At 44.8% G+C, this 24,667-nt stretch overlaps 1 protein-coding gene across 1 annotated transcript; it reads left to right on the plus strand.

Moving 5' to 3' along the window:
- The first annotated feature begins 388 nt into the window (after window positions 1–388).
- LOC149469645 (phospholipase A2 inhibitor and Ly6/PLAUR domain-containing protein-like) lies at window positions 389–22,713 on the plus strand. Its single transcript, XM_089668847.1, has 5 exons — window positions 389–619; window positions 10,887–11,006; window positions 14,069–14,218; window positions 14,555–14,695; window positions 20,519–22,713. Exons 1-5 carry the CDS (start codon window positions 577–579, stop codon window positions 20,722–20,724), a joined length of 660 nt encoding a protein of 219 aa, XP_089524973.1. The 5' UTR covers window positions 389–576; the 3' UTR covers window positions 20,725–22,713.
- The last annotated feature ends 1,954 nt before the right edge of the window (window positions 22,714–24,667 follow it).

Consider the following 24,667-nt stretch of genomic DNA (forward strand, 5'->3'; position numbering starts at 1 on the left):
GAGAAAAAAGAAGAGAGAGGAGAGAGAGAAAAGAAGATTAGAGATATGGAAGAAGGGGGAGAAAAATAGGAGAGAGTGAGGGAAAAAAAGGAGAGAGATGAGAAAGTAAAGAATGTAGAGGGAGAGAGAGAGAGAGGGGGGGGGGGCAGAGGGAGAGGATAGAATGGAAGAGAGCAAGCAGATAAAGACAGGGAAGAAGAGAAATAAAAGAGCTGAGAAAAAGAGGACAGGAAAACGAAGAGAGAAACAAAAGGTCAAAGACAAAAGTAAAAGTCTCCCCCCCTTCAGCTGGTGTTCAGAACTTTGTGTTCTTTATAGGAAAGTAAGAGGAAGTAGGAGGAGGGAGGGCACAGAGAGGAGAGAGGATGACATTAGGAGTATTGCAGAATGATAGAATGCTAGAGGGAGGAGGGATAGAAGGCAGGGAGAGGAGACAGATAAATACAGACTGGAGGGAGAGAAGAGGGAGCAAAGGAATTAGGGCTGTGCTCCTCTGCTGTAGACACTCCTTAAATCTGAGGTAGGACTCCCATCACATGTCTTCCATCCATCCTCAGCCTGACAATTGACTCCACTATGCTGAGCCTCCTATGTGTCCTCTCTGCCCTGACAGCCACCGGTGAGTCTCCAGGACACTTTCATGTATTTCTTTTAATGTCACAGTTTGTTTGTTTTGGGGTTTTTCTAATATATATATATATATATATATACACACACACACACACACACACACATACAGGGGCGGACTGACAACTCATGGGGCCCCCGGGCAATAGGGAATCATGGGACCCCTGTGTTCTTGCCCAAACTCAAAAAAGCCTATGGAAAAGGTACCAGGGGCATCTCATGGGGCCCCCTACTGACCCCGGGCCCTCAGGCAGTGCCAGAGTTTCCAAATGGTCAGTCCGCCCCTGGATATATATCATAAGGCTATTATTCAGAGATGCGCCATTACCACGCCTTCCGATCATTGTGTCTGATACGCAGCGTGCGTTCCTCTATTGCTGCAGTTGAAACAAATTCTAAACGCTGACACCATATAGAAACTGAGGATTCATTTATCTCCTCTGGCTCACATTGGTACACATACTGACTGTTGTTTGGTGATCGGGTTGTCTAGTTTGGCCGCCATTGCCGACTGCCTTACGACTTGTATTTTGTGACCCTGTAATTTGTTACCTGGGTCCGGGTGTAATTTCTTTAAAGATTACAAAAAAAAAAAAATTAACGCCTTTTTTTTTGGGGGGGGGGGGGGGGGTCGGGGTCCTAGTATAGAACTTCTTTGGGTGCCCCCCCCCTCTTTTTTTTTACCTGTCTAGCTTTTGTCTTATTAAAAAAAAATATATATATATATATATGTATGTCAAACTTGAATCTGTTTCTATTATAAGATGGCACCAACAGCAAAGTTAAGTGCTGCGTAAATTGACGGCGCTATACAAGTACCTGAAATAAATACACAAATTTTGATTAATATTCTCCTGCGCTGCACACCTGCTAATCCTTTCGTTCCATAGCCCACCACACAACTAAAGTGACAACAATCTCCATAAAATAAAAGTGCAGCGCTCTACAATAAGGCTCCGTTCACACCTATGCGTTGTTTAATTTTTTTTTTTTTTTTCTGCAGAAACGCACTACAGTCCCATTTCACATGGTTTCCTATGCAACATGTTCATAATTCTGCATTTTTGGAAAGGGTCAGGGACTTTTTTTTTTTTTTTTTTTTTAAAAAGCAGCGTTTTTGCTACAATAGAGTTCAATTGAGAATCTGCTGAAATGCATGGTAGTGCATTTTTACTGCGTTTTTGCATTTTTATTCTGCCCAGCAAAAAAAAATTCCAATTTAAGAAAAAAAAAAAACAAAATGCGGTAAAAATGCAAAAGGCACTGCAAAATGGACAAAAAGCAAACTGCATAGGTGTGATCGGAGCCTCAAGTAACATGAAATGTCCACAGTCCATGCAGCATTCTGCTCAGTGTATCCTATGTGTGATATTTCATCCATGCATTCGCTCCACACAAAACTGTAGCTTGACATCCACCGATGTGCTCCACCTTTTTTTTTTTTTTAAAAATCCCGTTTGTGAATCTATTACCGGTTGTGCTCTCACCTTGTTCAGTAGGACGTGGTGCTATATAAGTGCCAATATTGCGTTTTTCCCTCCAAAGGGGTTAAATCCTCAGCTTCTCTCCTGTGTTAATGATTTTTCCTTCCGCAGGTGGAGTCCAGCACAACCACTCAAAACAAGCTGAAAACTTTAACCACTTGTCCTTCAGAGGATTTACCCCCCCCCCCCCCCCCCCATATCCTAACCAAGACATTGTTTATGAAAGGGCACTGCGTTACTTTAACTGACAATTGCACTGTCATGGAACGCTGCACATAATTGAAACTTATGTATTTTTTTTTTTTCCCCACAAATAGAGATTTCTTTCTGTGGTATTTGATCACATGTGCATTTTTTTTTTGTTTTGTTTTCTTTGTTTATTTTGTTTTTTTTTCCTTTTAAACAAAAAAGACCGACAATCGGAAAAAAAAATTATATATTATAAAAAAAAAATTATTTTTATTTTACTTTTTGCTATACCCAGAACAAAAATTTAAAAAATTTAATTTCTTCATAAATTTAGGCCAAAATGTATTTTGCAACATGTCTCTGCTAACTAAAAAAAAAAAAAAAATGTGTAAATTAATGGCTTACATGAAAGTTGGCTATATATATCTTTTTTTTTTTTTTTTTTTTTTTATACTAGTAATGGCGGAGATCAGTGACTCTTGCTGTGCAGAGAGGGAGAAAGCAGCATGTCCTTGCTGACAGGAGAGGGACCTGTGTTGTTTCTCCAGCCTGGACCCGGTGATTGACATCCCTAGCCGTCATTGGGTTCAGTTTTTAAAGGGATGAGGTGGAAACCCTACCTTTTGCTTGCCTATATCCTGCCCTTGGGGCCCTGTTCCTCCCGCTGTCGCCATTACCGGGGCCCTGTTCCTCCCATTGACCACCAAGCCTATGGCATTGTCTACTCCCTCAGGCCACAGTCTGCCCCCCTAATATATGAAGGGCAGTGAACTGACGCTTTGTTTCCAAAGTTTGGAGACCCCCAGCTATAGAGCCTGAGGACGCTCACCACTGAATGGTCCAGGATGGACCTTTCTGGGCTCAATGCAAGGATGGTGGAAACTCCTCTTTAATTGGCACAGCAGGTGAACAGACCTGGCAGCTCTGCACAGGGATAGTGGGAACCCCTCCATAATAGACATAGGTGTGCAAATCTTGGCACTATTCACGGGAATGGTAAGCACCCCTCATGATGAGCGCAGCAAGTTGGGAAAACCTGGTAACTCAATGTAAGGATGGTGGGAACCCTTCCTAATGGGTACAGCGGGTGTACAGACCTGGGAACTCAGCACAGGGATGGTGGGAACCCCTCATAATGGGCAAAGCAGGTGTACAGACCATGGGAACTCGGGATAGTGATCTCACCAATACAGTCCCCAAGAGACCGAGGAAACCATCTGGGGGTTTTACTCTCCAAAAGAGTCCCTCATATTGGACATAAGCGGTACAAACACAGGAACTCTGTACAGGAATGGTGAGAACCTGTCGTAATGGACACAGCAGGTTTGCAAATCTGGTAACTCCATGTGAGGATGATGGGAACCCTTCCTAATGGGCACAGCAGGCGTACAGACCTGGGAACTCGGCACAGGGATGGTGGGAACCCTGCCTAATGGGCACAGCAGGCGTACAGACCCGGGAACTCAGCACAGGGATGGTGAGAACCCCTTATAATAGGCACAGCAGGTGTACAGACCCGGGAACTCAGCACAGGGATGGTGGAAATGCCTCATAATGGCACAGCAGGTGTGCAGATGTGGGAACCCCTCATAATGGGCACAGCGGGTGTACAGACCTGGGAACTCAGCAAAGGGATGGTGAGAACCCCTCATAATGGGTGAAGCAGGGGTACAGACCCGGTAACTCGGCACAGGGATAGTGGGAACCCTCATAATGGACACAGGGATAGTGGGAACCCTCATAATGGACACAACAACTGTACAGACCTGGGAATTCAGCACAGGGATGGTGGGAACCCCTCATAACGGGCACAGCAGGTGTACAGACCCAAGAACTCAAAAAAGGGATCTCACCAATACAGTCCCTGAGAGACAGAAGAAACTATCTGGGGGTTTTACTCTCCAACATTCACTAAACACAAAACATCCATTCTATCCTTTTTAATAATTTTTTTATTTATTCCTCTTCACTGCCAACATAAGAATAGTCCCGGCACAGCTCAGGCTGGAAGGGCGAGGGCTGGAAAGTCAATGGCAGGGCCCGGCCACAATAACCTCATCTCCCAGAACACGATCAGAAGGTGCGACTCCAGCCAAGTCCATCTGAAATCGCATGAAGTCATTCTTCTGTTCATTGTAGGAGCTTTCACAGATTGGAGGCATTGTATGTCTGATGGTCAACAAGAACTCCTCCAAGTGGGCCAAAGCAGGACTAAACTCCGACTTCCAGAGGAAAACCAGCAAAAGGTTCCCCCTGAAACCCCCACCAGACCCTTATCCATGCATGGAGGCCAGGAAGGAAGGTCAATGAGCGGAAGTACAACCCCCCCCCCCCCACCCCACCTCCTGTACAATTCCAGAGCACATACTTCTCAACACAACACTGGGGGGACGCAAAGTCCAAAAAAATGACTATTCATCATTAAACTGTTGGAATGTTCTTGGAAGGAAATCCTCAGAAACTCACAGAAAAATCCCAGACTCCATGCAGAGGGCCAAATACTTCATGCCGGTGCGATTTGTGAATTGAAATCGCATCTAAGGCTAGGTTCACAGCTATGCAGTGCGTGTTTGATCCATTTCTGCATTGTGTTTTTGTTGTGTTGTGGGGTTATTTTGTTTGTTTTTTGTTTTTTTGTATTTTTGTTTTTTTTGTGGGGTGTTTTTTTTTTTTTGCTAGGCTGATTTAAAACGCAAAACACGGCAAAAATGCACTACGCGCTTTTCTGCAGCATTTCCATTAAAGTCTATAGAGCCAAAATCGCAACTTTGTGCATTTTTTTTAAAGTCCCTGGCCCTGTCCAAAAAAACGCACCGGGTGAAAACACGTAGATGTGAACCTGTCCCATAGGAAATCATGTTAAATGGACTGTAGTGCGTTTCCGCAAAATGCTGCGGAAAACGCTTAGATGTGAACCGAGGGTAAGGCTGGGTTCGCATCTGTGCGGGTGGTGCCGCTGCGGGATTCTCACAGATACCTGCAGCCGCACCAACCGCAGAGGAATGCGGGACCCGCACAGATACCTGCAGCCGCACCACCCGCACAGAGGAATGGGGGACCCGCACAGATATCTGCAGCCGCACCACCCGCACAGAGGAATGTGGGACCCGCACAGATACCTGCAGCCGCACCACCCGCACAGAGGAATGCGGGACCCGCACAGATACCTGCAGCCGCACCACTCGCACAGAGGAATGCGGGACCCGCACAGATACCTGCAGCCGCACCACCCGCACAGAGGAATGTGGGACCCGCACAGATACCTGCACCCGCACCACCCGCACAGAGGAATGCGGGACCCGCACAGATACCTGCAGCCGCACCACCCGCACAGAGGAATGCGGGACCCGCACAGATACCTGCAGCCGCACCACCCGCACAGATACCTGCAGCCGCACCACCCGCACAGAGGAATGGGGGACCCGCACAGATACCTGCAGCCGCACCACCCGCACAGAGGAATGGGGGACCCGCACAAATAAACGCACCAAGGAATGCAGGACCCGCACAGATACCTGCAGCCGCACCGAGGAATGGGGGACCCGCACAGATACCTGCAGCCGCACGACCCGCACAGAGGAATGCGGGACCCGTAGGTGGATGCCATTAATTCTAATGGCACGCTGCCTGCACTGGAAATCGCATCCGTACTGGGAACCGATGTTTCCGTGCAGGCTGCGATTTTTCCCAAGTAGTGCAGGGACTTCCCTGCGTGTCCTGGGGCACGGGAGTCCATTCAAATGAATGGGCTCTCGTGCCCATGCAAATCGCGCCCCGCTTTTCTTGTATTACTTTTTTGCAAGAAAACGTTGACCAATCCTCACAAGTAGCAATAAAGTCTTCTGAAATTGCACCCACAACACGATTTTAAATCGCAGCGGTGTGACCACTGACTTGAACCTTTGCCCTCCCCCTTCCTTCCTGACCAGGCCATTTTTTTGTGTTACTGCATTACTTGAACTTACAATTGTTCAGTCATGCAACGCTGCACCCAAATGACATTAAATTTTTTTTTGTTTTTTTTTGAGGAAGAACACAAATTTGATATTTTTCTTCATGTTTTGATTTGGAATAGAATGTGTCGTGTTCCCAATGCATTTGTGTGGATGGAAATAAAAGCTATTAGAAGGATTTTGAGCTTTATTCACTTTCTTCAACACACTGCTATTATTTTGAACGTGTGTGTGTGTGAATATCTCTCATACATGCATGATTTTATGCACCTGTGCCACCCTGTAGCAGTATTTCTGCTATAGGGCGGTGTAGAAGCAGTTAAAGTTGGGAAATGCAGAACAAAGAATTTTTTTTTTTTTTTTTTTTTTTTAAACGAAAAATCGGTCAATCAAGCGGCTGACGTTGCCACCAATGGTAAAAAAAATCGGCCGATTTTCATCCCGTCTACAGCCGGCAAAAAGTGTCCCTGCAGAGAGCTCTGCTATTTCTTTGACAGTTCTTTGACATTTACAGAGGTTGCAACCTCTGATCTATTTGTATCCATTTAGGATACAGATGTTTTTATTCGGAAACAAATAGATACAATGTTGCAACCTCTGTAAATGTCAAGGAACTGTCAACTGTCAGAAATAGCAGAGCTCTCTGCAGGGACACTTTTTGCAGGACTGGAATTCCTCTTATTTTTCATCCTTCGCCTTCTCCTTCTCCTCCCATTATTGCTGCGAAAATCGGCCGTTTTTTTCCAACTTTACCGATTTAAAAAAAAAACGGCCAAAATACCGAAAAACGGCCGAACAAATAGCCCACTAACGATCCGAAAATCAGCCAATTTTATTTTCGGCCGAAAAATCGGCCGATTTTCGACCCATCTATGGCCTGCATTACAGAAGGAAGCTAATAGTTTTGAGTCTCACCTGCTCTCTAGCTTCAATGGAGGGCAGGTGAGACTAAACAGAACATTATGTCACATGGCAGACTTTTGGTCCCAGTGTAATAAATAAAGTGTAAAAAAGAAAAGGTACACCCAAGTACTTAACCCATCCAAAAGAGTCACGTGTGGAAAATGTAGAGTGCCGCGTGCACACAGTTTCAAGTCTTGACATATTGCATATCTATTTACCTGGCATAATCTCATCTTTCTATTTTACCAAAAAAACAAAAACCTGCAATATACCTCCTTTTTGTGTACCTTAAAATTTGTGTTTTTACTGAAAATTTGTGCTTGATAAACCCTTACACTAATGTTATGTGACATTGGAGTTACCACCATTTTATTCTCAAGGGTCTCGGCTTTCCGAAATTTTAATTTTTTTTTTTTTTTTTTTTATGTTTTCCTTGGGAGTATTTGAACTACTCTTCAGGCCTAAAATTATTTTTATGCAAAAACCACCAAAATGGCTATGGAAACAAAAGAGGTTATATTGCCTTTTTTGGCTACTTTAACACTGTTCCTGTGCAAAAACTGTGCTATAAAATGCATATGTATTATTTCTGCTGCGTTTTTTTTTTTTTATGTTTGTGCTGTTTCTTATGCCTTTTGCACCTGTGACTCAAAAAATGCACCAAACACGAAATTGAAGAGGAGGTGTTTTTGTCGTATTGTTGATGTATTTCAATGGGGGTGTACTCCTCCTTCCCCCCCCCCCCCCCCCCTTCTTCTTTTTTGGTTTTTTTTTTTGGTTTTTTTTGTTTTTTCTTCAAACCAGAAGGAAAAACTGATCAGTGTGAAAGCAGCCTTTTTATTTATAGAAAGGACCTTGCAATGCACTTGCTGATCTCTACTTCTAAAAAAAAAAAAAAAAATGCTACTTGCCTGGCTGTCACGTTGACACTGTATGCAAACACATGGCAGTTAGGAGTTCTGCCTTTTTTAGTCTAGCCTCCAGATCAGCATGAGGTCAAAGGATTGGCATTTTTCAGCTGGAGGTCCTTTAATCTCTGCCTGATAATGCCTCTCCCCTGATCTCTCTCCATGCAGCAGGGTAATGTGTAATGAGTTTTCCTCTCCAACCAATAGGAGCTCAGTATGCAAAGCAATGAACTTTTCCCCCATTCCAGAAGATCAAAAATACAACCCCAGCTGTCGAGCTCAGCGCTCCGGGAACAATTGCTGGACTAGGACCATTACATCTGGTTAGGAACCCTCCACCCACCACTAGAAATGCCTTTTCAATTGTGTCCACGTGCGTCACTGTTTTTTGTTTTTGTATTTCTCCGGAGTAAGGAAGGCCTGTCATCAACGCAAAAAAATAGCTGGTAAAAGCACAGAAAAAATAAGTATTTTTTATAGGTGTATTTGTGGTTGTTTTGTTACATAAAAATATATTTTTAAAATATTATGTATTTAAAGAATTGTTTGCAATTTGCCTTGAGACTTTGTTAGAAGTTTTGCCGACTCTAGGACAAGTCGATTTTCGTAGATTGTCAGTGCTCTCTTCTTCTAAGAGTATCTACTTGTCTGTGCTGGCCCAGCTCCCCTCCCATTAACGTCTTGTATAACCTTTTATGTAGTAGCAGGGGGAAGAAAGAAGGGGAATACTAAAGAGCATGGGGTTACCAAAGTTTCTTAATAAAGGCCCAGTTTACTGCCCTCGAGACTTTAGAGGAGCCGGACTTTGGCCAGTGGGAGAAGAACATGCCCCAGCATTTGTGGGAGGAATAGTGCCCCATCATTGGTATTAGTGGGAGGAATAGTGCCCCATCATTGGTGTCAGTGAAAGGAATAGTGCCCCATCATTGGTATCAGTGGGAGGAATAGTGCCCCATCATTGGTATCAGTGGGAGGAATAGTGCCCCATCATTGGTGTCGGTGGGAGGAATAGTGCCCCATCATTGGTGTCGGTGGGAGGAATAGTGCCCCATCATTGGTGTCGGTGGGAGGAATAGTGTCCCATCATTGGTATCGGTGGGAGGAATAGTGTCCCATCATTGGTGTCAGTGGGAGGAATAGTGTCCCATCATTGGTGTCAGTGGGAGGAATAGTGTCCCATCATTGGTGTCAGTGGGAGGAATAGTGTCCCATCATTGGTGTCAGTGGGAGGAATAGTGCCCCATCATTGGTGTCAGTGGGAGGAATAGTGCCTCATCATTGGTATCAGTGGGAGGAATGGTTCCCCCTGTCATTGGCGTCAGTGGGAGGAATGGTTCCCTCTGTCATTGGCGTCAGTGGGAGGAATGGTTCCCCCTGTCATTTGTGTCTGTTTGCCTCAGTCTGGTCCTTTTTTGGAGAACTATTCCATCCACAGCCACATCTATCCCCTGGGCTGCAGCTTGGAGACCACTGTTATAGGCTATCACTTTAGTCTGGGGATGCCAACATAACATTCAACATGAGCTCAGGGCTTATGCATATCTACACATCGAATGCTATTACAGGTAAGTAACATGCATGAAATATGTTGAATGCAATTTTTTTTAATCAAGTGTTTGTTCTTACAAGTGTAAACCTGCCCCGTGTGCACAGCTCCGCTCTCCCATTGAGCTCATTGGGCCAGTGGTTTGACATTCCCCCTGCACAGTGCTCCGATCCATAATCCCTCTGCTCAGTACCCATGTTAGCATGTGTGTTAGCACCCCATTACCATCCTTGGGGCCCCACAAATGGAAGGACAATGTCCTCTTATTTTAACCAGCCAGTTAGTCCAACCCCAGTACTAACTACATAGACATTTCGAGAGTAGCTGTGAGGAAGATTGCCTCTCCCAGCAGTTCTTCACAACGTTCAGTCCCATGGTGAACACCGCCTGCAGACTAGGAAAGGAGCCATAACATTACATAGGCAAGGCCTTGCTATACCGTGGTTCCAGGCCAGGTCCCTGGGATCAGCCCTGTACCATGTATTGAAGACAAAATATTGGCAGTCCAGAGTGGTGCTTCCCACCATCTAGACCTCAATCTAACAGGCCTCCACCGCTCTTTCTCAAGCTGGCTCCTCCTACTTCCAGTAATTTCACTTGCACTTTTTTTTTCCCAAAGCATTGAAACCCCATGTTCACACTTCTTCGCAATGATCAGGCCAGACCTAGTAGTTCAACCATTGAATACTGGATTTGCACTCAAATAACAGTAGTTCCAGTAATATTTCTTCACTTTATGGTGAAATAATAGAACATCCATATGTTGCAATAACAGGGCGAGGTGATGTGCGTACCTTCCCGGAATAGACTGGCTCTGCTGATTAAATGAGAAACAGCACTTGTCCATAGTAGTCCCTTTTTCTTAAAGGGTCCCACTGTGGGGTAAATCTAATGACAGTAACAGTACTCCAGTGACACCCCCCCCCCCCCACCACCACCACACTACTCCAATCAGTGACACTCCTCCCTGCACCATACTCCAATCAGGGGAACCCCCCCCCCCCCACCCCACACCATACTCCAATCGGTGGCACCCTCCCTGCACAGTTCTCCAATCAACAATGCTGCTCCAGGAGCACAATGTACCATATGATCCTAGATTGTAAGCTCCAAGGATCAGGGCCCTCCTATCCCTCTTGTATTGTTGCTGTATTGTCTCCTGTTATATTGTAAAGCGCTGAGCAAACTGTTGGCGCTATATAAATCCTGTATATTAATATATAAATCCTGTATAATAATAATAATATGCTAACATTTTGTTATTTATGCTCCGCAGGCCACGCCCTTACTTGTAAAGTCTGTATGGTTTCCTATTCCACATACTGCAATGGCGATACCAGCATGGTCTGCCCGAAAGGACAAGTGTGCGTCTCGGCATACACCCTGACAACCATGGGTGAGTTCCGCTGGTAGGGCAGTCGGCTTATGTTTGGTTTGCAGTCGAAAGCTCCATCCTAATGAACCTTCGAACTCTCTGCAGGTCTATGGGACTCTAGCTTATAAATTAAAAAATGTCCATTTCGAAGGCTTATATGCAAGCTATTGGCCATAAAAGGGGTATGGGGACTCGGGTCGTGCCCCAAGGGACATGAGTCAGTGTGGAGGAAAAAATAAGTACGTGTGTTTTTTTTTTTTTTTTTTTATTTGTTTTTCACTGTTTTTAAAGTTAAAAAAAAAATTCCTTTTTTAATATCATGCCGGGGGTCGTCCCTTTTTTAAACTGCCAAGTTGCACATCTGTACAATGTATAGAACCTGCTGCAACAGGACTGACTTTTCTTTCTTTAAAACAGTGTGGGGTCCCCTCAATCCACACCAGACCCTTTAGGTCTGGTAGGAAGATTAGGAGGGTCCCCAGTTTTTTTGTTTTTTTGGGGGGGGGGTGTGCGTGGGTTCCCCTTCCAAGCCATACCGGGCCCTTTAGGCTGTAAATTATGTAGTGTGGGAGTCCAGGTATAGTGAATGCAGGGTCCTGGGTTTAGTGACACTTTACCTTCTACTTCTTGGACTGAGGTGACTACTTGGGGAGGACTGGTGCTGGTTCTTGGCTTAAATCTGACACAGATTGACCCTTGCTGCAGCTTCTTGGCTTGTTATAATATTGCAGTCTGATCATGGGGGAGAGGAGACTTGCACACCGGGTGCGACTTGCCATGCCATATGAGTTGTAAATCGCATGGCAATTCGCACCCTGCTGTCTGCAATTAAAGCGGTCCTATCAGTGCAATTCCAACTTGGACGGAGCTGCACCGATCTCTAAAGTAGTGCATGCGCTACTTCAGGTGCAACTAGCATAGACATCTGGGAAGTCGTGTGACTTCCCGACTTTTAAATCGTGTGACTTCACTGGAAAATGTAAGTCTGATCGGCTTCATGTACTCGAGCCTACCCTGACCGCAGGAAACAGTGAATCGCTGCAAAAACCCAGTGCCATGTTTTGCGTTCTCACACAGTCGGCGGTCAAAATATTCCTATCCTAAACTTGATTCTATCACGTTCAGGAGAGGGAGGTTTAGCCTCACCTAAATGCAGAAGCTTGTAAACTCTGGTAAAAGACTGTGTGTACATGGACAAAGGCTGTTACTGAGTTGAGTTTAGGAGCTTTGGCAAAAAAAGACACCAAAAACTCCTAAACTCAAATTCCGGAGCTGAGTAGGGATAGGTTAGGGACACTCTATCCTCTACAACGGTGGTTTCTACACAAGGGGCCAGTTTACTGTCCTTCAGACTTTGAGGGGGCCAGACCGTGTGAGCATAGTGGCCCCATTGTTTGTGTCGGTGGGAGGCATAGTGGCCCCATTGTTTGTGTCGGTGGGAGGCATAGTGGCCCCATTGTTTGTGTCGGTGGGAGGCATAGTGGCCCCATTGTTTGTGTCGGTGGGAGGCATAGTGGCCCCATCGTTTGTGTCGGTGGGAGGCATAGTGGCCCCATCGTTTGTGTCGGTGGGAGGCATAGTGGCCCCATCGTTTGTGTCGGTGGGAGGCATAGTGGCCCCATCGTTTGTGTCGGTGGGAGGCATAGTGGCCCCATCGTTTGTGTCGGTGGGAGGCATAGTGGCCCCATCGTTTGTGTCGGTGGGAGGCATAGTGGCCCCATCGTTTGTGTCGGTGGGAGGCATAGTGGCCCCATCGTTTGTGTCGGTGGGAGGCATAGTGGCCCCATCGTTTGTGTCGGTGGGAGGCATAGTGGCCCCATCGTTTGTGTCGGTGGGAGGCATAGTGGCCCCATCGTTTGTGTCGGTGGGAGGCATAGTGGCCCCATCGTTTGTGTCGGTGGGAGGCATAGTGGCCCCATCGTTTGTGTCGGTGGGAGGCATAGTGGCCCCATCGTTTGTGTCGGTGGGAGGCATAGTGGCCCCATCGTTTGTGTCGGTGGGAGGCATAGTGGCCCCATCGTTTGTGTCGGTGGGAGGCATAGTGGCCCCATCGTTTGTGTCGGTGGGAGGCATAGTGGCCCCATCGTTTGTGTCGGTGGGAGGCATAGTGGCCCCATCGTTTGTGTCGGTGGGAGGCATAGTGGCCCCATCGTTTGTGTCGGTGGGAGGCATAGTGGCCCCATCGTTTGTGTCGGTGGGAGGCATAGTGGCCCCATCGTTTGTGTCGGTGGGAGGCATAGTGGCCCCATCGTTTGTGTCGGTGGGAGGCATAGTGGCCCCATCGTTTGTGTCGGTGGGAGGCATAGTGGCCCCATCGTTTGTGTCGGTGGGAGGCATAGTGGCCCCATCGTTTTGGTGTCGGTGGGAGGCATAGTGGCCCCCGGGCCTCACTTTGGAGACTCCTGCTCTACAGGAATCCTCCCAATTGGACACAGACTTGCCAGGCCACATGGGGCATGCCACAGCATCTCAATCGGATTTAATCCTCTTAATTAGGCACAGACTTGCCACATGGGGCGGACGCTGTCAGCACATTAGAACTGCGAGTGTTCCCAGCCGAATGTTCCCACATTAAGTTGTTTGACTTTGAGCCATTACTTCAATACAAGTTTTTGTTAATTGCAACTGGATTGAAAGTGGTTACTACTGTCACGCTACGTTTCCCCACCAACACCCTTTCTATTGTGGCCAGTTGGAAGAATGTCCCCTTACAGTGGTGGTCAGAATTCTTCCCTTACAGATAGCTGAAAAGATCATTGGTGTCATGCTGCTGGCTCTGCCAATTGGCATTGGTCCTGGAACCATGTAGGTACCATTAGATAGGTCAATCAGCCACAAATCAAGAGACTCCCAGGAACCTCCAGAAGAACCAAGGGGTTCCATGGAATCCTGGCTGAGGGTGGCTGTAATATTCAGACGAACCACCTACGTGAAGAAGATTTCTATAATAGTCATACTAAAGGGATGGAAGCTTTTAGTCAGCAAAAGTATATCGGCAGCCAATGGTGACACTTCAGCCTAGGTTCAGTAACCTCCACTCTGAATTACCGTTGTCATTTATTAATACAAATATCTTTCTATAGGTCATTCTAAAGTGAGTGAAGAATTTTCCAGGGGATGTGCCCCTAAGGACCAGTGTAATACCCCGGGCAGTATCAGCATACCCGGGGGCAAGATAAAGAGGAACACATCCTGCTGTTTCACAGATAACTGCTATCCGCCAACACCCACATGTAAGTCTTACCATTTTCCTTGTGAGAATCTAACGATCCTTCATGGGATCAAACATGTTACCAAGATCTTAAAAGGCTTGGGGGGAAGCTGTAGAAATAGCACCCATATGGCCAAACATTTGTGGAAACTTCACCATCATGCCTTTTTTTTATGAACTTGTTAGATGTGGCAGCCCAAAACTATGGGAATTAATATGGATTTGCACCCCCACACTCTTCATCCTTCACTATTCTGGGAAGACTTTGGACAAGATTTTGGAAACAAGCTTTAGAAGGTTTATTAGCCACTTTCAATGCAGACTGGGTCTGATGGAATTCTTCTTTAAATTTTGTCAGTGCCTGAAGATAACTTTGAACCAAATGGAGTGACCTGTGCCACTTGTGCAAGTTCGTATTCAGATTGGTGTTACAATGACAAAACCATGAGATGTACCGGTGACGAAAATATGTGTATTCTGGAATCTTCACATCAGTATGGTAATTATACTTCTATATTATATACACAAACATATTGTGTGTGTGTGTAGATACTTTTTCACAGCACTGTGTGTGATGGGCGCAGCGTCAGACCCCAGCCCTTATCACCAAACTCGTGAGCGAAGGACTAGCCAATCTAAAACCGCGATGTCACGTGCGTAACAATGCTGCACCCTGCACAATGATTTTCCAGCTAATTGGACCACAATCGATGTACCTGCAACCTGGGAGTATTTGTTACTAGGTCAGGTTAATTAAGCAATTAACCCTTCACACTGCCGCCACCTCCTTTTTATACAGAGAAAGAAGAAACTCCGCAATACACTAGGGATGATTGGTTAACCGTCAGTATCCCGCTATCTCTACAGACCGGTTATACAGAGGGTTAAATACTCAGAGTAGCGTTCTTCCGCAGCAATGATTCGTAAGTTACATTCAGGAGCTATAGAAACAGTGCTTTTAGAAAGTAGGATTTATTACTAAAAGGTCAAAAAGGGTGCAGTAGAAATATTTACAGAAAAAGATGTAACATATATATATATATACAGAGCACAACCGCACAGCAAACAGATAACAGAAGTTTAGGTAAATAAGTACTTGCCATATAAATGCCTGGGGTTAAGCAGTTTCAAGTCTGATGAGCTAAAAAGGGATTTCTGGTCTTGCACCCGGTTTTGTTGTTGCACCGAGATTCTCCTTTGCTTTCTGTCCGATGTTATATCGCAGACGGTCCTCACTTCTCTGACTACACCCAAAACATAACCGCTTCTTTTTTCTACACCACATCAACTGGTATCTTCACTATCGTATTTGGCAAGAGGATTGTTTAAACAGCTACACTGAACGCCTTTCTAAGGGAGGGGGTGGAATGAGGGGATACAGAAGACTTCTTCTTAATTGTGAGAGCCTGTGCCTGGCTCTTGTATGCACGATGCTACACCCCCCCCCCCCCCTCCCTCAAGTGATGGCATATGAATTTAAGAGCAATACCAAAATGTAGAAGTTTGGGGTAAAATGGAGAACCACACCTCTACCTGTGGGCATGATTGTGACGCTGTGTGTATTCTATATTTTCTCCCTTCCTTAATAAATATCTATATTATATAAAAAATTATTTTATTTTTTTTTGCATATTTTTCAAATTTTTTACACATAATTGTTTCAGATCGTTAAAACAAATTTTAATATTACACAAAGCTATCCTGGGTAAGTACAGAATGCAGTTTTCTATATTGATTTCCTGTCCAAACCTGCCTGGCCCTATGTGAAAAAGTAATTGCTCCCTAAACCTAATAACTGGTTGTGCCACCCATGGTGGCAACAACTGTAATCAAGCATTTGCGATAACTGGCAATGAGTCTTTCACATCGCTGTGGCACAATTTTCTCTTCTTTGCAGAATTGTTTTCGTTCAGCCACATTGGAGGGTTTTCCAGCATGAACGGCCTGTTTAAGGTCATGCTACAGCATCTCAAACTGATTTTGACTAGGCCACTTCAAAGCCTTAATTTTTGTTTTTTGAGCCATTCAGAGATGGACTTGCTGGTATGTTTCGGATCAATCCTGCTGCATAACCCAAGTGCGCTTGAGCGTGTGGTCTCCTTCATGGTTTTTTTTGGTAGAGAGCAGAATTCATGGTTCCATCAATTATGGCAAGTCCTCCAGGTCCTGAAGCTGCAAAGCAACCCCAGACCATCACACTACCACCACCATGTGTGACTGTTGGATGAGGTTCTATTTTATTAATTGCTGTTCGCTTTACACCAGACATAACGGGACGCACACTTTCCAAAGAGCTCAACTTTTGTCTCATCAGGCCACAGAATATTTGCCCAAAAGTCCTGGGGATAATCAAGATTTTTTTTTTTTTTTTTTTTGGCAAATGTGAGACAAGTCTTTGTGTTATTTTTGGTCAGCGGTGGCTTTCGCTTTGGAACTCTCCCATGGATGCCGTTTATGCCCAGTCTTTCTTATTGCTGAATCATGAACACTGATCTTAAGTGAGGACTGCAGTTCTTTAGATGATCTGAGTTCATTTATGACTTCCCAAGAGTAGTTGAACTACCAAATTTACCTACTAAGAACACTTATCTACCCCTGTTCCACGTTTTCTCCATTTGTGGATAATTGCTCTCACCATGGTTCGCTGGAGTCCCAAAGCCTTAGTAATGGCTTTGTAACCCTTTCCAGACTGATGCATGTTGATTTTGCTTTTACTTTTTTTTTTTTCTCATCTGTTCTTGAATTTTCTTTTGCTTTTTTTAGATCTTTTAGTGTGCTTCACCTTGTTGGACAGCTTCTTGATTCAACTGGTCTGGCAGTAATCAGGTCTGGGTGTGGCAAGTGAAATTTAACTTGGCTTTCCAAAAAAAGTGGTTAATCACAGTTCATGATTTAGCAAAGGGATCAATTACTTTTTCACATAGGTTTGGACAGCTTTTCTTCCCTTTTAATAAATGAATTTGTTTAAAAACTGCATTTTGTATTTACTCAGGTTTTCTTTGTGTAATTATTAAACTTGTTTGATGATCTGAATCATTTAAGCGAGACAGGGACACAGAGACCGTCCAAGCAAATTTTGTCCTGCAAACAAGGTGCAGCCAGGCTTTGTTCAGCAAGTCCATAGCATAAAGCAAACAAAATACCCATTTGTCCAAGCTAGTAACTAAATTCAGTTCAGTTGCTGACTAACAGGGTACCCCCTAATAAGCTCCCCCAAAAAAAGGTAGCTCTTGCACTTTAGTGTTCAGTCAGCCTTTCCACCCAGGGGGCTTGATAAAGCCTTGAGCATCAGTCAGCCTAAATGTATAAAGGCCTGTGCACAGATGACACTTATGATGTGTGACCACCAGGTAAGATGTGGACCTAGGATTGGAGGCTTTCTCACCAAAAGCTCTACAAAGCCTCTGGGCTTCATGATTCGGAGAAATATTGATTTTTTTTTTTTTTTTTAAGATTCTGAAAAAACAAAAAGCTTGTTTTTCCTCACATCAGCCACAGACCCTGGAGCCCCTCACCCTGACTATGTGAGAAAGTTAGGTGACATCTAAGTGCCATCTCTTCCAAGAAATGAACACATAGCTCTTATAGCTTTTAGTGTTCTGTCAGCAGTCAGTCCTTTCACTTAGCAGCAGGCTCTCTTAGAAAAGCGTTCTGAGCATCAAATAGTTTAAATACAGAAAGACCTGTGCACAGATGACGCTTACAATTAGGTCTGGCTACCAGGTAGGATGTGGAACTAGGAATGGAGGCTTTATTCAGCCCAAAGCTCTACAAAGCCTCCAGGTTTCAGGGCCCTGAACAGGATTTATTCTAATAAGTGTTTTGTTTTCTCCACATCAGTCATAGACCCTCTTGCCATCTCTTCTCCCAATGAGAATATGTAGTTCTAACTTTTAGTGCTCAGTCAGCCTTTTCACCCAGCAGCAGGCTCTCATAGCAAAGTGAGCACAAAAGAGCCCTGAGCATCAGTCAGATCAAGTCTATAAAGTTCTGTTCCCAGTGTAACGTCCGTCTACCAGGTAAGACGTGGACCTAGGCGTGGAGGCTTCAGGCAACCCAAAGGTCTACAAAGCCTCTGGGCTCCAAGGCCCGGACTAGGTCTTTTCCACATCAGCCATGACCCTGGAGCTCTCTAGGTAAGCCTTTCTCAACCAGGGTGCCTTGAGGTTTCTTCAGGGGTGCCTTGGCAAAATGTCTAAAGCCTGCCTTTTAGCTATACAAAGCCACAGGTTCTCATTGTGCACCATTTATGACCTTCTAGCTGCCGGTGTCCTGACAACCATTGACATCATCAGTTGATAAGGATGTCAGTTGCCTCCCCTGCGCCTCTCCATCAGTGCTGAGGAAACAGTGATGGAGAAAAATTGAGGGAGAAGAGAAAAACTGGAATACTAGCCAGTACCAGTGTGCAAAAGTGTATTTGCTTTGGAAGAATAAATCGCCTCTAACGTTGGGTGTCCTACATGTGTGGATGTTGCTGAGTTATATAAAACTATTAGAATTATTTTTCACATTTTTAGAATGGGGTGCCTTGGGACTGTCCATAATTTTTAAAGGGTATCTTGACTGAAAAAAGGTTGACTGTAGGTGTCACACAACTTTGAATTCAGAAGCAAATGGTTAATCTAACACACACTTTTCTTTTTTTTTTTTTTTTTTTTTTTATTTTATATCCTGTTCCATTTACCTTGTTATGCAGGTCTCCTGACACTTCTTTTCTGCTCCCCATGGCTCAGTATCTAGCCTACTCTGTGCATCCACATGAAAGCTAACATACTTATTGATTTTATACCCACACTAATTGCAATTTTAAAATGCCAAAGATGTGAGCCAAATGTGAAGCAAAAAGAGTGCACCAATCTTGCACATTATCTCATTAATTCTGTGATTTTATTAAATAAGTGTGTGTGTAAATTTTTTTTTTTTTATTTATTTAATAAAATCACAGAATTAATGAGATAATGTGCAAGGTTGGTGCACTCTTTTTGCTTCACTTCACAGTATTGGTCGGGCTTCCCCAGCCTTGTTGTAGAGCTGCACAACCTTCCATACACTGGTGCAATTGTTTTGAGGTTCCTCGATTCCTCCACCCCTGGTTTGAGTCCTAGAGCGCAGGAGGTGTTGTCTCTGCATCTGCTCCAAGGCCAAACATCACAGGGGCTGGAGACCTTTTTGATCCGGGCCATTTTGGGTGATTTCTGGTATCAAGATTTTAAAAAGGAGCCAGACAACTATGATAATAAATGGCTGCATGCAATCACCATCCTTTAAAATACATGATCAGTTATATTTTCAATATCAATGCCACAAATTTCTGCCAGGGGATGCAAACTTTTGAGCACAACTGTAATATTTTTTTTGAAAGATTGGAATCCGAAAATGTATTGCATTTTGGCCACTGGATGGAGCTGATGAGCTAAAAATCCTGGGAAATGACAGTATTTCTAAAAATACGGATGGCATTTGTGCAGCCTGGACGAATGCTGGTGACATTCATCCAACACCCACTTTTACAATTTCCTTTTACATTTAATTAGTGTAAGGGCCTACCTGACTGGACATAAATTGAATGCATACTCTTTTAATGGTAATAGGGTCTTCGTAAACAGTATATATGAACTGCTCTGATATTATTAATAAAATATATATTATATATAGGGGCGGCACAGTGGCTTAGTGGTTAGCACTTCTGCCTTGTAGTAAATGGGTCATGGGTTCAATTCCCAACCATGGCGCCTCCTGCATGGAGTTTGCATGGTCTCCCTGTGTTCACGTGGGTTGTCTCTGGCTGCTCCAGTTTCCTCCCACACTCCAAAGACCTGCTGGTCGGTTAATTGGCTCCTGTCTAAATTGTCCCAGTTTCATCCCTGGCCATGTGGGATCTCCTGCATGGTGGGGGTTGGGGAAAGACCTGGCAACCTACCCTCTAAAAATAATTACTAAGAAAATTCATGGAAAAAGTTACTGGGAATGCAACAGCATGTACTATATTGTACTATATATAGTATTGTGTGTTAATATCACTTGACCAGTAGATGGCACTATACACTAAAGGTTACTAGTTGTGTATAGCTGAAAACCTGTTGGTTCTTTCTTCTTCTCTATCATCTTCCGGAAGTAATCTGTCTGCTGAAAAATGTGCTTTGTATGTTTGCAACTTAAGCCACACAAGTAAAGTCATAATTCTGCCTCATCACTACCAGTGTCTTCTATAACACATAACCAACAAAAGTCCCTTGCGAGTGACGGTCCATGCAATCGCCAAGGGTCGGATACGACTGAATAGATCTAATATATATTTTTTTTTTTTTCTCTTGAATAGAACCCATAGATCAAATGTTGGCACTACGCGGATGTGCAACACGAAGTATATGCGATATTGGAACGCAGGAGATCTCGTACGGGCACATTAACATGACCATGAAGATCAAATGTTCAAGTGCAAGTTCCCCTTTATACAGCCACCTCGTCCTCTCCTTCACTTTCACTGTTGCTGGGATCCTAGCTGTCCTATCCTCCTGGGGATAGGAAGATCGGCACGGCACAGCAAGACTCGCACTGACAATACTGTTCTGTTGAAAAATGTGTACATTTCAGGCTGATATTAAAAACCGCATTGAATTCGGCTATTTTAATTTTATGTATGAAATGTAATTTTAATTGCAACGAAGGTAAGTACTTGAGTGTAAGGTAATCGGCCTTCTGTAATCCTCCTGGATAGTAGAGGAAAGAATGGAAGTACAACAGCTATGGTATTGTATACATGGGATAACTGAGAACAGGCTGACAGGAGCAGAGAGCAGAGTGATGACCTCATCTGTCTCCTGCTGCTCCTTCACTGACCAGTTACATCCTGGAGGTAGGAAGAGGACCTAGCTGTATTGCCTTACTGCAATAGGGAAAAAAAAAAAAAAAAAAGGCAGATCACCGGCGTGGCTGTGCTGTGTGGTAGAGCTGTGTAAATCTCAGGACTGCATGATCAGAAATGCAATTGCTTTACCTGCTAAAGGATTTTTTTTTTTCAACTGTATATTTTTGCCTCTTCCCTGCAGCTTTAATTTGCTGAAAAAAGCCAAAGGCGTAATAGATCAATAGTGACATTTTTGGTGTCAGCATGTAATGCACCAAATGCATGGGTCTGGAAAACCTGCACTCAGTTGTCAGTGCTGAGCTGTACTCTGGACGTTTCTTGTAAGCTTCTCCCCACTAAGACTGATCACTGAGAGGATAACCTTTCTATATGCCATAGCAGGAATTTACACCTGCTATGCTCATTGTTAGGGGTTCCCACCACCCCTGTGCTGAGTTCCTGGGTCTGTACACCTGTTGTACTTGTTATGAGGGGTTTCCCACCATCCCTGTACTGAGTTTCCAGGTCTGTACACCTGCTGTGCCCATTATGAGGGGTTCTCACCATCCCAGCATTCAGTTCCTGGGTCTGTACACTTTCTTGCCCATTAGGAGGGGGTTCCCACCATCCCTGCATTCAGTTCCTAGGTCTGTACATCACCTTGCCCATTAGGAGGGGGTTCCCACCATCCCTGTATACAGTTCCTAGGTCTGTACACCTGCTTAACCATTATGAGGGGCTCCCACCATCCCTGCACTGCATTTTCCAGGTCTGTACACCTGCTGTGCTCATTATGAGGGCTTGCCACTATCTCTGGGCTGAGTTACCAGGTCTGTACCCTTGCTGCTCCCATTATAATGGGTCCTACTAGGGATGCACTGATACCTGTTTTTTAACAGAGGGTACTAATACTTGTCCTCAAGTACTCATCGATACCAATTACTATTACCGTGCAATTTGGGCCCATACAAAATCGCACTGCAAAGAATCACATGTGCTTTGGTCAGGAATGAAACATTCTCTTCATCCCCCCCCCCCCAGCTGCCTGAGGATATCCCTAAGCAAGGGGGCCCAGGAACTGCTGACCGCCCTCTCCCCTTATCTGGCCTGTAGCGTATAGGAGTGCTCACACCGTCATCTCCGGTGAGCTTAGTGGGTTGGTGGTGGTTGCCTTCAGGCCTTACACTGGGTTGGCTCCTTCCCTTCTGCACAGGCTGTCCTTCCTTGGAGACCTCAAGGCAGTGGAGATCCTCCTTTCCAGCGACCTGCCTGTAGGAAGGCCCTCTCCCAGACCCCACAGTCCAGCCTTCCTCACTCCATCTTTCATCTGACAATCATTACTGTTCCCCCAGGATCTGTCATATTTGAGGGTTGCCTTGGTCACCATGCCCAGCCTTCTGCTAGGGGATTGGACAAGATCCCTCAAACAGGCAGTTTTGGGCCTCCTCCCCTCTTCCAGAAAGTTCTCAACTTTCTAGAAAGGTGGGAGGGCTCCAGAAGCCCTGACCTGTAGCCTCCCAGCCTGTCCTGAGGTGAACTCCTGCCTCCATCACAGGCTGACTCCCCATGCTACTCAGCCTCTATCTAACAAAAGTAAAACCACAAACTCTCTAGAGGGCATTATATTATTATGAGATTGTCTATAAATAAACCATTTTATTTCATTAGATCATGTGTTTGTGTCATTAATCCACGTTCATATGAATGAAAGCCTCCCTGGATGGGACATGTTAGCAATAGTGCCTGGATGGCATAACTTCTAAACGAAATGTACATACAAATTTCCCATGGGACTTTAAGTCCCCATTCACACCGATACGACTTTGAAATCGTGCGACTTCCAGTGAAGTCGCACGATTTCAAAGCCAGATGTCATTGTCCAATGTGCAAGATGTCAAACACAGATGTGAATGCTCTACTTTAAAATTCGGTGCATCTCCCACCAAATTGGAATCACGCCGATATGACCGCTTTATTGCGGACAATAGGTTGTGACTTGCCATGCAATTTGAAACTCGCATCGCATGGAAAATCTCATTGCAAGTCACACCGGGAATGACAGGGCACGTAAGGTAATATACAATCCAAACACAATGGGGTAGATTTACTAAAACATGTTAGCTCAGAATCTGGTGCGCCTGTGCATGGTAGCCAATCTGCTTCTAACTTTGTTCAATTAAGCTTTGGCGATGGAAGCTGCTGGGTTTCTATGTAGAAGTGCACCTAATTTTGCACCCTCGACCTTTAGTAAATAAACCCCAATGCATCTTCAAAAAAAAAAACATACAGGTTGAAATTTAATTACATCAAATTTAAAAACAGACAAAAAGTACTGTATTTGCCGGCGTATAAGACGACTTTTTATACTTACAAACATACCCCAAAAATCGGGGGTCGTCTTATATGTGGGGTATACATTGTGAACCTTTACTTTGTTTGGGCCAAGCTGGCTCAAAATGAACGTCCCTAATCTATCAGCCTGCTGGATGTCCGGTAATACTGTATGTATGTCGGATTCGAGCAGGCTTTGTATTTATTAATAGAATACGTTGCTTGCCGTGATTGGCGCAGCGCGGTATACTGTACATACAGTATTACTGCACATCCAGCGGGCTGGCAAATTAGTGGGTGTATATTTAATCAAATCTGATGTTTATTGAAATCTGAGGTTTTTAAATGGTGTTGCCTCAGAAGGGGGGTAGTCTTTATATAGTGAGTAGTTTTTGGGCTGTATGTTTTAACTGGAAAATTAGGGGGTTGTCTTATACACCCAGTCACCTTATACGCCGCAAATATGGTAGTATTTTGGCTGGCCCATTTACATACACTATTGCCAAAAGTGTTGGGCCAGCTATTCAAATCATGTGATTCAGGTGTTCCAATCCCCTCCATGGACACAGGTGTATACAATCAAGCCCCTAGGCATGCAGACGGCTTCTACAAACATTGGGGAAAGAATGGGTCGCTCTCAGGAGCTCAGTGACTCCAAGCGTGGTCCCGTGATAAGTGACCACCTGTGCAATAAGTCCATCCGTGACATTTCCTGGCTACTAAATATTCCACGCTCAACTGTTAGTGGGATTATAACAAAGTGGAAGCAACTGGGAACAACAGCCACTCAGCCACCAAGTGGTAGGCCACGTCACATGACAGAGCGGGGTCAGCGCATGCTGAAGCACACAGTGCGCAGAAGTCACCAACTGTCTGCAGAGTCAATAGCTAAAGACCTCCAAAGTTGGTGTGGCCTTCAGATGAGCCCAACAACAGTGCGTAGAGAGCTTCATGGAATGGGTTTCCATGGCCGAGCAGCTGCATCCAAGCCTTACATCACCAAGTGCGATGCAAAGCGTCAGATGCCGTGGTGTAAAGCATGCCTCCACTGGACTAACTCTAGAGCAGTGGAGACGTGTTCTCTGGAGTGACCAATCACGCTTCTCTGTCTGGCAATCCAATGGACGTGTCTGGGTGTGGCAGTTGCCAGGAGAACAGTGCTTGCCTTACTGCATTGTGCCAAGTGTAAAGTTTGGTGGAGGGGGGATTATGGTCTGGGGTTGTTTTTCAGGGGTTGGGCTTGGCACCCTAGTTCCAGTGAAGGAAACTCTTAAGGTGTCAGTATACCAA

Source organism: Staurois parvus, unplaced genomic scaffold, assembly GCF_062004578.1.
Source record: "Staurois parvus isolate SC_StPar_1 unplaced genomic scaffold, SC_StPar_1.0 ptg000065l, whole genome shotgun sequence".
In the NCBI taxonomy this organism is placed as follows: Eukaryota; Metazoa; Chordata; class Amphibia; order Anura; family Ranidae; genus Staurois; species Staurois parvus.

Coding starts and splice junctions, on each gene's coding strand:
- LOC149469645 (XM_089668847.1), top strand. CDS start 577: ATGCTGAGCCTCCTATGTGTCCTCTCTGCCCTGACAGCCACCG. Junction 11,007..14,068: donor ATACACCCTGACAACCATGG/GTGAGTTCCGCT, acceptor ATCTTTCTATAG/GTCATTCTAAAGTGAGTGAA. Junction 14,219..14,554: donor CTATCCGCCAACACCCACAT/GTAAGTCTTACC, acceptor AAATTTTGTCAG/TGCCTGAAGATAACTTTGAA.